This window comes from Engraulis encrasicolus, chromosome 8 (genome assembly GCF_034702125.1).
Source record: "Engraulis encrasicolus isolate BLACKSEA-1 chromosome 8, IST_EnEncr_1.0, whole genome shotgun sequence".
Classification (NCBI taxonomy): domain Eukaryota; kingdom Metazoa; phylum Chordata; class Actinopteri; order Clupeiformes; family Engraulidae; genus Engraulis; species Engraulis encrasicolus.
This window is the reverse complement of record NC_085864.1, coordinates 20,731,214-20,746,213: the sequence shown is the minus strand read 5'-3', so window position 1 is coordinate 20,746,213 and position 15,000 is coordinate 20,731,214. Positions and strand designations below refer to the sequence as shown.

The 15,000-nt window shown below is 42.6% G+C and overlaps 1 protein-coding gene across 3 annotated transcripts in view; it reads left to right on the top strand.

Moving 5' to 3' along the window:
- LOC134454246 (stAR-related lipid transfer protein 13-like) overlaps positions 1-15,000 on the top strand; it is a 206,165-nt gene that overhangs the window by 24,334 nt on the left and 166,831 nt on the right. For 2 of the 3 annotated variants that reach the window (XM_063205134.1, XM_063205135.1), the window contains exon 3: positions 11,814-12,008. In XM_063205134.1, coding sequence (XP_063061204.1) covers positions 11,814-12,008 — 195 coding nt within the window. The remainder of the gene's footprint in view (positions 1-11,813; positions 12,009-15,000) is intronic. The other variant, XM_063205136.1, reaches the window with a different exon arrangement.

Sequence of the window (15,000 nt, the reverse complement as noted above, 5' to 3'; positions counted from 1 at the left end):
GTTCAAAGGAACCAAATGTCCCTCCAACATAAAGATCTTGGATTGTCCTCAATCCCCTCTCAGACCAAACTTTGAAAGCATCATCATTTATAGAGGGAGCAAACATATTATTCCCGACTAAAGGTGCATTCTTAGACATCTCAAATAAAGAGAAGGCTCGTCTGAATTGCGCCCATATTTTAAGGAGTGTTTAACTATGGGATTGCTGCAGAATTTTGATATAGGCTCTGTAAGGGGTATCTTAGAGCAGGCTATTGCATGTAGAGAGGCTTGTTTGCAGGATGCATTTTCAAGCTGTAACCATCTGGGGGCGCTTTCATGAGTAGTTGAGTGAGTCCAGAATAGTATATTTTTAATGTTAGCTGACCAATAGTAGTACTGAAAATTGGGCAAGGAAAATCCACCATGTACTTTGTGTCGTTGCAACATTTCTTTTCGTATACGTGGGGTTTTCCCATTCCAAATGAAACCAGACAGAAGTTTATTTAAGTTTATGAAGAAAGATTTAGTCAAGAAAATAGGGAGGCATTGAAAAATAAAAAGAAAGCTGGGCATTACATTCATTTTGACGACATTGATTCTTCCCCCCAGGGATAAAGAAAGGAGATTCCAGCGATTTAAATCAGTCTTCAGTTGTTTTAACAGTGGGGGGAAATTAGCCTCATATAAATCTTTAAACCTACGTGTTATCCAAATACCTAGGTACTTAAATTTATGTGTACATATTTTAATGGAAAATGACTGGTTTGTACTAAGTTGGCAAGAAGGGTCAATGGGCATAAGTTCACTTTTCTGCATGTTAACCTTATATCCTGAAATCCTACCAAATGAATTTAGCAACTCCAGCATCTTAGGCAGACTTTCTGCAGGGTCAGACATGTATATGAGCATATCATCGGCATATAATGAGACCTTGTGCTCTGCACCCCCTCTCAATATGCCTTTAATGTCAGTATTGCTACGTAGCGCAATTGCCAGTGGCTCAATGGTTAGGGCAAATAGAAGAGGCGACAGGGGGCAGCCTTGCCTGGTACCACGTTGTAAATTAAAGAAAGGTGAGAGATTGTTGTTAGTTCGAACAGCTGCCATGGGTAGGAAGTATAAGACTTTAATCCACTGTATAAAACGTGGTCCAAAGCCAAAACATTTCAAAATGTAGAAGAGATAGTCCATTTCCACGCGGTCGAAAGCCTTTTCAGCATCCAATGCTATCAAAACTTCTTTGCCTTTTGGTGGTGTGGGGTCGTAAAGGATATTGAGCAACCTACGTATATTAGAGGACAATTGCCTATTTTTAATGAATCTGATCCTCTGATATTAAAGCTGGGAGTATTCTTTCCAAACGCAAGGCTAACATTTTGGCAAGTATTTTATTGTCAACATTTAGAAGAGAGATTGGGCGGTATGAGCCACATTCTAAAGGGTCTTTGTCTTTTTTAGGAATAAGGGATATAACAGCTTGACGCATGGTTGGGGGCAATGCTCCAGTCTCGAATGACTCTTGAAACACAGAAAGTAGAAGAGGGGCTAGCTCTTTGCCAAACTTTTTAAAAAACTCGCTGGGGAACCCGTCTGGCCCCGGGCATTTGCCATTTTGCATACTTTTCACTGCACAATAAAATTCCTCTTCAGTAAATGGCTCATCAAGATCAGATGCAACTTGCTTCTGTACTGACGGTATGTCTAATTTGTCAAAAAAAGACTTAAACAAATTGTTATCTTGACGTGATTCAGAAGTGTATAACCTTGAGTAAAACTTAAAGAAAGTCTGGTTAATTTGAAAGTGGTTAATATGTTTAGTGCCCGATTCATCATTTATTTCAGTTATATTTTGGGCCGCAGACCTTTGGCGCAGCTGATGCGCAAGAGTTGTCCCTATTTTTTCTCCATGCTCATAGATCTTATGATAAGTTTTATTGAGAAGGTTTGTAATATGTTTTGTCGATAAAAGGTTAAATTCTGTCTGTAACATAAGCCTTTGTTTATATAGATCTGGGGATGGGGTCTGAGCAAGTGACATATCCACATGCAGGATATCTTCTGTTAATTTCTTTAGATGTGCTACTTCTCCCTTTTTCTTTTGGGCACAATAAGAGATGATCTGTCCCCTTAAATATGCCTTCATAGATTCCCATATTGTTGATGATGACATACCTGGTGTTTCATTATGTTCCATAAATGTTGATATTTCAGAGGAAATAAATTGCACAAAGCATTCATCGCTGAGCCATAAATTATTTAAGCGCCATGGGCGATAACTATCCTGTGAAGTTGGCATATCCAAAGTCATCAATAATGGGGCATGATCAGATATAATAATTGCTTCATACTCACACTTTTTAACTATTGGGAGAAGGCGGTTATCCATTAGGAAGTAATCTATGCGTGAAAAGGTTTTGTGCACATGGGAAAAAAAAGAATAACATCTAGAAGTGGGATTCTCAAAGCGCCACACATCTGTAACACCATAAGTCTGGAGAAATAACTGAATGGTTTGGCAAACCTTGGTCTGAGGAATCACTCTATTTGAGCTGCGGTCTAAATGGGAAAGGGCACAGTTCAAATCACCCGCCAATAAAAGGTAATGAGAGTTTATATCTGGCAAGCGGGAGAAAAATGATGAAAAAAAGGCCTCGTCGTCCCAATTGGGAGCGTATATGTTGGCTAGGATAATTGGGGTTTCATATAATCTGCCTGTAACTATAACAAATCTGCCATGGCTATCTGCCTCCACTTTTGACATTACAAATGGGACATTTTTATTTATCAGAATAGCCGTGCCCCTTGACTTGCTATTAAAATTTGAGTGATATAATTGACCTATCCAGGTTCCTCTTAATCTGCTTTGATCACATAACCGTAGATGTGTTTCTTGAAGAAAAGCTATTCCAACATTAAGCTGGCTAAGATGTGACAAAACTTTCTTGCGTTTAACAGGATGGTTTAAAGATTTCACATTCCAGGTAATAAAGTTCACTGGGCATCCTGTGTTACCTCTTATCAATGTGTTAACCATGTAACATGATCTGCAAGCATATATCTATGTAGCATTTTGGTGCATGAAACAAAAATGTGTCCTCCAGAAAAGGTCAAGAAAGAAAAAAAACGGCAAAAAAGAAAAACATCTGGTGCGATTAAATCCCTCCCCATGTCACCTAGAACGAGGTGAACGCTAAACCCTTTACAATGGTATCCACACATACGTGCTTGTGGTGGGAGAACTCAGACTCGAACAGGGGGCTCTGCCAAATAAGTAATTATTAAATAATAAAGCAGTTGCGCACAAAACGCGCTTTCAATGCGTAACGTTAACTCACAGTCCGTGGCAAAACTGCAGTCCAAATACCAGTGCGTCTTCATATAGCTTAACAGCTTAGCAACTCGTTTCAATTCCTAAACATCTGTAGCATTCATTACCTTTTGGACGTTTCATTAAATCACAGCATACTTTCAATCAGATGACGAGGGCGTCTCTTCCACAACTACAAACCCTAACTCCGATGAAGTTGGGACGTTTGGTAAACAGTGAATAAAATCAAAATGCTATCATTTTCAAAACATTCAATCTATTCATTAGATGGAGAATAGTGAAAAGACAACATATTAAGTGTTAAAACCGAGAAAAAATATTGTTTTGGGGGACATATGTACTCATTTCTAGTTTGATAAATCCAACACGTCTCAAAAGAGTTGGGACGGGGATCAGTGAAATTTAGTAAACATCCAAATAAGATAAAACAACAAAGAAGAACATTTCAAAATGAATTGTACTGACGGACAATATAGGTGTCCAGGTATAAGATCATCACAGAGAGGCTGAGTCACTCAGAATTAAAGATGCAAAGGGAATAATTACCATAGTTATTACATACATTTTTGAATTCCCTTTGATTTACCACGATTGAGTGTATATAAGACATATTTTTGTTAATAAAATCATTGTATAGGTTCATGACATCATGAAATATATATTGGCTGTAGTCTCACTCTAATTCCTGGAGTGCTAGAGCTATTGAAAATTTACCATATTAAGAATGCTTAATGCATGAAAATGATACAGGGGTGTAACATTCTCCTAAGCACCTGAGCTCACTTGAAATAGACCCAGAAGACATGGGAAACTGTCCTTTGCTTACAGAAGTCAGCAGAAGTTGTAGAAGTCCATTCTTTTTGACAATAATAGAGCATTGCACATCCTGTGCTACAGTAAAAATGGACCATCCAACTTGTGTTAGTGCTAGCTTCAAAAGTCAGCCTCCATGATGGCATGCGGGTGCAGTAGTGCATTGGTTAAGATGTTCTCACTCATCTGTAGAGTTAAATACAGTGCTGAATGGTATAAATGGGTTTTAAACAGCATGAAAAGCCACTCATGCATTATATTTTGAAGGGAGATCTTCGATTACTGCCACATAGTAAGGTCAAATTGCATTCTCTACTATGTTTTAACAGTTTGGCTCCATCATAAGGACCAGCAGGTGATAAAATGGTGGGTTTTTGGTCAAGACCTGTCACACTGTAAGCACTACAGAAAGGAAAACATTGCAAAACATGACAAGGAATACACCCACCATTTAAGCTGGTGAAATCATGTCCAAGATAGGAATTAACACTGTTTTTTATATAAAATCATCTCATCGGTTAATGTATTTAACTGTTAAGTGTTGTCTTTTGTTTTGTTTTTAGTCTTCCTCGACATTTGCTGCCATTTATTGTCCCCGTCCCAACTCTTTTGAGACGTGTTGGATTTATCAAATTAGAAATGAGTACATATGTCCCCCAAAACAATATTTTTTCTCAGTTTTAACACTTAATATGTTGTCTTTTCACTATTCTCCATCTAATGAATAGATTGAATGTTTTGAAAATGATAGCATTTTCATTTTATTCACTGCTTACCAAACGTCCCAACTTCATCGGAGTTGGGGTTTGTATGTTCGATTTCACGTAAGACATAGCTTGGCGCGGGTCCAGAAAGTCTTTCCTGGTGCCCTTGAAGGTAATGCGTAGCTTGGTAGGGTACAATACTCCGTAGCGCACATCCTCGCGGCCCCTCAGCAGATGCTTAACATCGTTAAACGCAGCCTTTGCTCGTGCAACAGAAGGAGGATAGTCCGGGAAAATGGAAATTGCCACTTCTTCGTATCTCAAACTGTCACCCGCTTCCTTCGCCAGGCGAAGTATCTCCACACAATCCTGGAAGTAGTGCAGCTTCGCGATTATGGGTCGGGGCTTCTGCTCGTCGGCCTCCCTCTTGTCCGCCTTCCGCTTGCCCTTGGCGTTCGTTGGTAGCTGTGCCCTCGAGACTCGGTGCGATCTATCAACCAACACTTCTTTATCCAGACCAAATACCTCTGTAAGCAATTTCGTAACAAAGGATGGGGCGTCCGGTCCAGCCTCTTCTGGGACGTTCAGTATTCGGATGTTTGATTTCCTCATTCTCCCCTCCATGTCCATACATTTTTGCTGCAAGTCCAACACATTCGCTTGGAGTTGTTCGACCGTAGCTTGTAGAGTTGTCACATCATCCGAGCATGTCGTCAGGCTGTGTTCCATATCAGACACTTTAGTTGTTACTGTTTCCAGTTCAGTGCGAAGTCGAGAAACACTGTTCACAATCTCAGTCTTTACTGCCTGGATTTCACTTTTGACCGCCTGAAATTCTCCAGCAAGAACATCTTTCAGTTCTGACCTGATAAGTGTCGATAGATCATCTTTAAGGGACGCAAGAAGTTCGGTTTTAAGATCCGCCATGTTAGCTTGCTTGTTGCTATTAGCTGTTTTCCGTCCAGGGGTGTAAGAAAATTGTCGCAAGTTCTTCGCCATTAGCAAAACAATAAAGAAGAAATTAGTTTACTGGCCACATACACATAACATAATAGACCGATGTAACCGTTACTAGGCAGTAATAAGCGCTTCAAATACAATTTTAAACTTAATTTTGGCAGAGCTTCCCAAAACGCGTGTTACTCCATGTCCTGCTCAACAGCGCCCCCTCTTGTGTCCCAATACTTTTAACACACACATACACTCGCCTCCAAAAGAGTTTTCGCCTACCTATCTGTTTGGAATAACAGCTAATAACCTGACTTTCAATTAATCACTTGGTTTCAGAAGTCACTCATATGAAAGCTACAACCCTCCCGAATGAAAATGTATGTACAAAAATACATTTCATGCACCAAAGAAAGATTGACCCTTTATTGAACACAGCAGGGCAGATTTTCACAAGACAAAAGTTTTGTCGCCTATCGAACATAATGTGAAAATGAGCAGATAAGTCACTTCAAAACACTTCAAATACGCAGATTGGGTGTCATACTTAATCACTGAATCAGTCTCACCTCTCCAGAAAATCGACTTTGGCCTCAGGTGTATGTTTAGGGTCATTGTAATCATGGAAAGCAACACAATGAAAATCAATGGAGTTCAATGAGAGATGGTGACATATTCGCTATTTGTAGAGCAATACATGTTTAACTTCATGATTTAATCAATGATAAAAGCCCTCAAACACCTGCAGCATGCATGCAGCTCCTCATAAGAGCTGTATCTGTACCATGTTTCACTTTATGCACCATTTCTCTTTTTTCATATTCTTCATCTCCAACACCATATAGTTTTGATGCTATCAGTTCTAAAATGGTTGATCTTGGGATCTTGACTTCAGAGCATGAGTCCCATTAGCCTTCATTTTTGTCAGAATTAGGCCTGACATACTCTTGGCTGGCTTTTTTGAGACAGGACAGTGGGAGAGACTTCTTTGGTGTCAAAGGTGAAGAATTTGGAAAAAATACATGGTGCCTAAAGTCAAACATGGGAGGGATACAGCTCTTATGTGGAGCTGCATGCATGCTGCTGGTGTGTGAGGGCTTTTATCATTGATTACATCATGAAGTTGAAAATGCATTGCTCTACGAATAGCAAATATGTCACCATCTCTCATTGAACTCCATTGATTTTCATTGTGTTGCTTTCCATGATTACAATGACCCCAAACATCCACCTAAGGCCAAAGTTGATTTTCTGGAGAGGTGTGAGTGAATCAGTGATTAAGTATGACACCCGATCTGCGTATTTGAAGTGTTTTGAAGTGACTCATCTGCTCATTTTCACATTTTGTTCGATAGGCGACAAAACTTTTGTCTTGTCAAAATCTGCCCTGTCTGTGTTCATTAAAGGGTCAATCTTTCTTTGGTGCATGAAATTTATTTTTGTACATACATTTTCATTCGAGAGGGTTGTAGCTTTCATATGAGTGACTTTTGAAGCCAAGTGATTAATTGAAAGTCAGGTTATTATCTGTTATTCCAAACAGATGGGTAGGCGACAACTCTTTTGGAGGCGAGTGTACTATAAAGTCTATACATATAATATATAATAGAGCTTTTTGTGCCTTTATTTCTGACAGTAAAGTCGAGGAGAGACAGGAAATGAGTGGGGAGAGAAAGAGACGGGGAACGATCGGCAAATGCCCGGGCCGGAATCGAACACAGTGTCCTACCGTTAGTCCACAGCAGGGCCCGAAAGAAGTCTTTAAAATGCCTTCAAACTTCCACTTGAACAGAGATTCTTTAAGTATATAGAGATATGCCAATGTAATAGGTTGCTATGGGCACCTAACATGACCAAGTTCCGGTCTGCCTAAAGGAGCGTGTCATAATACTCCTAGCATTGAATAGAACAGTCCTTATGTCTGCTTAGGTCTGCCTAAAGGGGGATTTCCCCCCCTCCCCCTTGCAATAATAGAACCCGGAAACAATGGGCCAATGGAGCCTCTCTGACTTGAATCATATTAATGATGGGTCCCACTACGGACGGACAGTGAGGGGAAGAGGGTGCACTTAGAAGGTTACCGAACTCTTCATTTCTTATTAAGTATACTGCATCTTTTACCCTTTTATACTTACCGTCTTACCCGTTTCTCTTTTATTTATTTTATCTTCTGTCTCTCTTTCTCTTTCTCTCTTTCTGTCTCTCAGTTGTTTCTGCCCTCTACACGTCTTGCTCTCTGTCTTTATGCCCCCACTTCTCTCGCTCTCTCTCTCTTTTCTGACCTCTCCATATTTTTCGCTCTCTCTGTGTGTACACCCCCCCCCCCACACCCCCGCTCTCTCTGTGTGTCTCCCTTACTCGCCGAGGCGTCTGCATATCTGGCTCTTACAATTGGTTCATGGTCTTGCTGTTTTTTCTTTTTACATTCCATTCTTTTTACATTTAACGAGTACCACAGATGCAGTCCACCACCCCCAATTACTCACTCCCCTCCCCTCTCTTTGTCTCTCTCTCTCTCTCACACACACACACGCGCACACACACAAGAACACACACACACACACACAATGCTCATATGTGTGACTCCGTCTGCACTGTCTGAAGCAGTGACACCCATCATTAACTTTGTGAACTGCGTGTGTTTGTGGACAACACATGTTGAAATTTCAACATGTGGTAAATCGGACCTAATAAGTGAACGTGAACATGATGGAACCATGCTTGCTGTTAGCCTTGAATCACGTGGAAATTCAAAAGATAGTCACTCACGGATCCTTTAATGTTGCACCGTACGCACAAAATTGACATAAAATTCTCAGTTTGCATTCGAAGTTCGATATTTTTTGAAGCACAAGTTAATGGATGTGTGCGGACCCATGAATAAATCTTAACTGAATTCTGATGGTTCAAGGCCCTGCCGTGGCCTTAAAGGGGTATGCCACTATTTTGGGGCTTAATACAGTTAAAATCGTTGGCTGGGGTTTATAAAGGTGGTAAAGTGTCTTATTTTTCATGTTAAGCGTTGTCTTGCTTTAAGACAAGTTAAAAGAGGGAATATGTCGCTAAGCTAGTGAAAGTCAATGGATCCGTGTAGCATTGTAGCAAAATAGCCCCAAAATAGTGGCATACCCCTTTAACTGTAGGGCACTGGGTTACTGTGCTGGCCATCCGGGTTCCATTCTGGCCTGGGTTGTTTGCCAGTCCTTCCCTGTCTCTCTCCCCACTTGTTTCCTGTCCTATAATAAATAAAGCACAAAAGCTGCCTGAAAAAAATCTTTAAAAAAAACCCTAATGGGTCAAATGTTTGTCTGTGTATACTGATGGTGGATGGTCGTATGGTAGATATCAGCATGTTATGTTAGTTTAGTGGCTAAGGGTCCCTGGTTAGTTCCCTGGTTAGTTCCCTGGTTAGTTCCCTGGTTAGTTCCCTGGTTAGTGTTTCGGCGCAGTACATATAAGCATGGCATGTTAGCTCGTGGCCCCTTGTTTCCTATACCCGACACTTCCCACCTACATACACCCACTTAACAGACACACATGCGGACGCACACACGCACACATGTAAACTGGCACACACACACACACACACACACACACACACACACACACACACACACACACACACACACACACACACACACACACACACACACACACACACACACACACACACACACACACACACACACACAGGATCACGGCGGTGCTCCATTCCCACATTGATTTACGGTGCTGGGGGCTCAAGGTGCTTCCTGGCTAATTTATGGCCTACAGCACTCGCACTCGCCTCCTCAAACACTACGCAGGGGCCAGCCTGAGTACAGCGTGCGTGTGCATGGCAGCCGACAGGGAGGGACAAAGGGGTATGTTGTCCCGAGCCCAGGGAGACAAGGGGCACAGAATGAAATCCCAGTTACATTGCATGTATATGAAGGGGGGCCCTTTCAGATGGCTTTGTCCCAGGCCCAGCCAAAGCTGTCAGCGGCCCTGCGTGTGTGTGTGTGTGTGTGTGTGTGTGTGTGTGTGTGTGTGTGTGTGTGTGTGTGTGTGTGTGTGTGTGTGTGTGTGTGTGTGTGTGTGTGTGTGTGTGTGTGTGTGTGTGTGTCTGTGTGTGTGTGTGATTGTACGTCCCTCTGTGTGTGTGTGCGTGTGTGTGTGTGACTGTACGTCCCTCTGTAGGTGTGTGTGTGTGTGTGTGTGTGTGTGTGTGTGTGTGTGTGTGTGTGTGTGTGTGTGTGTGTGTGTGTGTGTGTGTGTGCGTGTGTGCATGTGTGCGTGTGTGCGCGTTCCTGTGTGCATTTATGTATGTTGGGGCCTGAGCCTTCATATGAGAGAGAGAGAGTCACAGAGAGAGAGATAGAGAAAGAGAGAGGGTGATATGGATGACATTGAAAGAAAAAAAGAAAAGGAAAGGCGAGGGAAAGGAAAACATGTCGTGGTGGATGACTGGAATTCCAGTATGTGTAACTCGGCATAGCTGAGCTCTGGTGTGAAGCAGAGCTGAGACGAGTTTCCCGCTCAAGATGTGGCAGTTCCTCAGTTCATGGTGCAATGTATTGATCTGCCCTATAAAGGTTAAGTGCAGTAACTGCGCCAACATTGAGGAAAAAGGCCTTACAAGTATTTGACATTAGGTTGGATATTGTAGTTACGGCAAATTCGACATAACAGTATCTCTGAAATGGGACATATTCGGACCATATGACTTTGTCAAGAGATAAATGTTGATGAAATGAAGACCATTTTCAGTCTAAACTCAATTTTGACAAAATATGCAGTTACTGCACTTTTCCTTTGTAAGGCAGTGATACACCCGCACCATATATAGGCTCTCACAAAATTCAATTGGGGCTAATTCAATTCACCTTACTTTGCCAGCGTGACAAAATATACATTTGAATCGCCAGAGTAATAGAGTTACAGAGAGTGAGCATTTAAAGTGCTTTATATATAGTACTCTTTCTGTGTGTGCCTATATGTATGGCTGCATGTTGTGCATTGGTATGCAGCTCTGTTCTGCATGACTCTGGGAAGCAGGGCTGGGCTGGGGGAGAAACAGGGACTGATCGGCCCCGCACGCTTGTGGGCCCCTATTTCACCGGTGGGCCCTGCACCCTCGTGGGCCCCTATTTGCAAAAATGTGCGCTGATACATGACAGATGCCCATGTGTTTGTGATAAGCACAGCATCTTGAAATTATAAGCGGAGCAGTTCAAATTTTATGAACCACTGAAATGATTTGCTGCTATGGTTTTTAAACGGTATCTCCAAATATGATGCATGTTCTCCATCTCTCTCTCTCTCTCTCTCTCTCTCTCTCTCTCTCTCTCTCTCTCTGTCTCTCTCTCTCTCTCTCTCTATCTCTCTCTCTCTCTCTCTCTCTCTCTCTCTAACTCTCTCTCTCTCTATCTCTCTCTCTCTCTGATAACAAAAGTATGTCTGCCTTCCCTCAAATGACTTCAGTGTCCTTATGGATGACTTGCCTTAACATGAAAAATGTGTGAGAGCGAAAGAGAAAGAGACAGTGACAGAGTTTGTGTGTGTGTGTGAGAGAGAGAAAAAGGAGTGAGAGGGATGAGATAGCATTATCAGAAAAGGAGGGGGAGGTAAAAGACAGGAAATGACCCCTGACTAACAGGAAATGACCCCATAATGTAAATGGCCGCATTTGTGATGGCGCAGTGCTGGTTTTGCTGGGCATGCGCATGCTCACTCACTTTGCCATTGTGTGTCTGTCTTTAGGGCTCTCCCGCTTGATACAGTATCATCAGAAAAGGAGAGTGAGAAGAGACAGAAAATTACCCCTGACCAGCAGGAAATGACCTCATACCTATATAGATGGAGTTTTTTTTTGTTTATGAATATGGTGTTGTGAGGAGAGGCAAGATACTGGCAGCCAACCACGTGAGCTAATACTTTGACCAACAATGGTTTCCAAAAATCAGAGGTTTAGTTGTGTACAGCTAGAGTCGTGCAGCCAGGGGAAAACAAAAAAAGAAAACCCACATATAATGTCTGTGTGTCTGTGTGTCTTGCAGGGCTCCCCTGCTCAGGTGCTGTCTCCGTGGTCTGCGTCCATGTCCCAGCTCATGCAGAAGCTGGACCAGCTGAACCTGGACATAGAGGAGGCCCTCAGCGCCAGCTCCTCCCCCTCCGACACCCCCGCCTCCATCCGCAGGCAAAACACCAACACCACCTCCAGCGCCCCCGCTGGCCACGGAGACACACAACAGGTTAGTGATAAAGACTCTTTTTTTATTGACTTCTACTTTTACTTAAGACACCTCTGTCAGCACACTTTACACACCCAGGAGTTTACACCCAGAAGGAAATGAGATGAACCGACTTTGTGGGAAAAGGCTTATTCCTGCCTGGTGAGTTGGTCTAGTCATCCAGTCACAACGCAAGGACGGGTTTGGCAGGATATGTCATATCCTTATGCTCCACATGCATGGCACATGTGCATGCATAGTCTCGTTGTGATGTTATGTGTATGTCCTGTCTTAAACGAGTCTTGCTCGGCGATGCAAAATGAATTTCAGTGAACACTGACAATAAAGTCCTATTGTATCGTATTGCATCATATTGTATTGCATTGTATTGTATCTACGTCATTGGTCATAGCATGCGGAGGCAGTTTGAACCAAAACAATTTGGTCTCATCCACAGCCATCATCTTTTCAAACAGTGCAGGGCCAAGCTATACTTTTCCAAATATAGTTGATTCCAATATGCTGACTTCCGTCCTCCCTTGCTCACTTGCCTGCTTGTGACCTCATGATGGCGTCACTGACGACAGAAAATGAATTCAATATCTTGCAAAAGCACAATTCTAACGTCATTTTCTCATTTGCATTTGGAATAGTGAATGAAAAACAGTTCCCCAAAAGTTGTGGCTGGGCTGACAGCTGGGAAACTTTATTGTTTTCTCCACGGAGGCGGGGCGAGGCGACAAGCACAAGTGGAGGACGGGAGTGTGCATATCGGAATGCACCCATAGTTTTGCTTTCCAGGCTACCCTTTAATGCAACCACACAGATAATGTGAGAGTGTGACTTTGACCTTGTCCTCAGCAGGTCAGCTTTACTGTAATGCAGCTGGATATAATTCACATGCCATTATCTACAATTCTTATCAGTTAACTGTCTCAAGTGCTTTTATAGATACAGCACTGAGGTTGATGTGAGCATATACAGTATGTGAAGGATTTTGGCAGTCACCCAAAATGTTCAGACACTGTTGACACCGAATGTGACTGTTTCCAAACAACATCATACGCAGCACACACACACACACACACACACACACACACACACACACACACACACACAGACAGACACACACACACACACACACACACACACACACACACACACACACACACACACACACACACACACACACACACACACACACACACACACACACACACACACATACTGTATACACACACACAAACACACACACCATTAAATTACCGTACTCCTGCTGCATTACAGCTACTGATGTTGTATACTCTAGCATTGATTGCTGGGTCACACAGTTACTACAGTATTTTCTGGTGGTGAGGTTTACCCTTCACAGCAACCTGTAAGAATAGGCTGGTGTTTTAACAGGTTATTTTGTGTAGGAAAGGATAGGCACACTCATTTAGGTTACAACGTTTGGGGTGCGAGCAACAAACGATCAGCCACCATGACACAACAGGCCTTCAGCCATCGTCAGAGCGTGGTATACACTATAAACTTAAGGGCTTTTATGAAGTATATACTGTACACTTAAGGGCAGATGGTATAGTATAGTATAAACATATGCACTTAAGGGCTTTTCTAAAGACTGAGTATGAAGGTACTTTTTCAAATACAACCCGGCCGAATAGAAGAGCAATAAACGGCGGCCGAGTCATGTCGTGATGTCGAGCTGTTACCGGGTAGAGAACGGGCAGTGAAAAAGGGCCTTAAGCCTCAGAGTGCGTTTTTCGTTTTCCTGACACAGACCATGATAATAAACTTTGTAGCACTTATGCACATGTTACTCGGCAACCACTAGGTGACCACCACAGCTTCACTACAGTCTCTTAATCACATCTGTCTCATGGACCTAATTTCTTGGGGAAGTTTGTTCTTTTTTAAAAAACCAACCTTTCTTTTTTTATCCCAAATCACATTAGTAGTGTGAAATTCATCGTACAGCTCCGGGAAAGCCCTGTGAAGGTCAGACGCCGTGTTAAGTGGCCGGCCTCGCCGTTTAGACCCCTTTGGAAATAATTCAATCATCATTTAGGAGAGATGCTCTCTCCCTACCCCCTCTTGTCTCTCTGCTCCCTCTTTTCTTCTCTACATAGGGGGAACTTTGTCTATTGTTCTGTTTTCCTAGTCTTTTCTAGCCATAAAACATTGGTGGTAGAAAAGGAGCTTGTTCTTGGGGTCAGGGTGAAATTCCAGTGGGACATACTAGGGCGGCTACTACAGAGAAAGACAGACAGGCGAAGAGAATGATTTGATGACCACTGGGCTACTACAGAGAAACACAGACAGACAGACATACCAACAGCAATGATTTGATGACCACTGGCCTAATACAGAGAAACACAGACAGACATACCAACAGCAATGATTTGATGACCACTGCTTCCGGTAGGGCCACTATTAGATTTGGCTGGGCCCGGGACAAAGTCATCTGAAATGGCCACCCACCCAACATGTGTACAGTACAATGTAATGAGGAGGACCCAATTTTGGGTCCCCTCTCTGTCTGGGTCTAGCACAACTGACCTGTTTGCTCCCCCCCTTCCTCCCTTCCTGTCGGCTTCCCTGGCTTCAAGCCGATGCTTGGACATGTAGAGTCAGGCATCAGACACGACTTTGTCAACACACACTGAAGCAACATCCCACACACAACCTGTTAACTATTTCACACATAAAATATGTGCTCCAACAAGGAGATCTGTGTTTCCCTATGTGTAAATTACAGTATACTAAAACACACACTTAAAACACACACGTCACACAATGTATATGCCCACCTGTTCAGTCTGTGGATGCTTTTGATGTTTGATTGTTTGTGTTGCGCTGCTCAGCTACTGCCCTATCGTGTGTGTGTGTGTGTGTGTGTGTGTGTGTGTGTGTGTGTGTGTGTGTGTGTGTGTGTGTGTGTGTGTGTGTGTGTGTGTGTGTGTGTGTGTGTGTGTGTGTGTGTGTGTGTGTGTGTGTGTGTGTGTGTGTG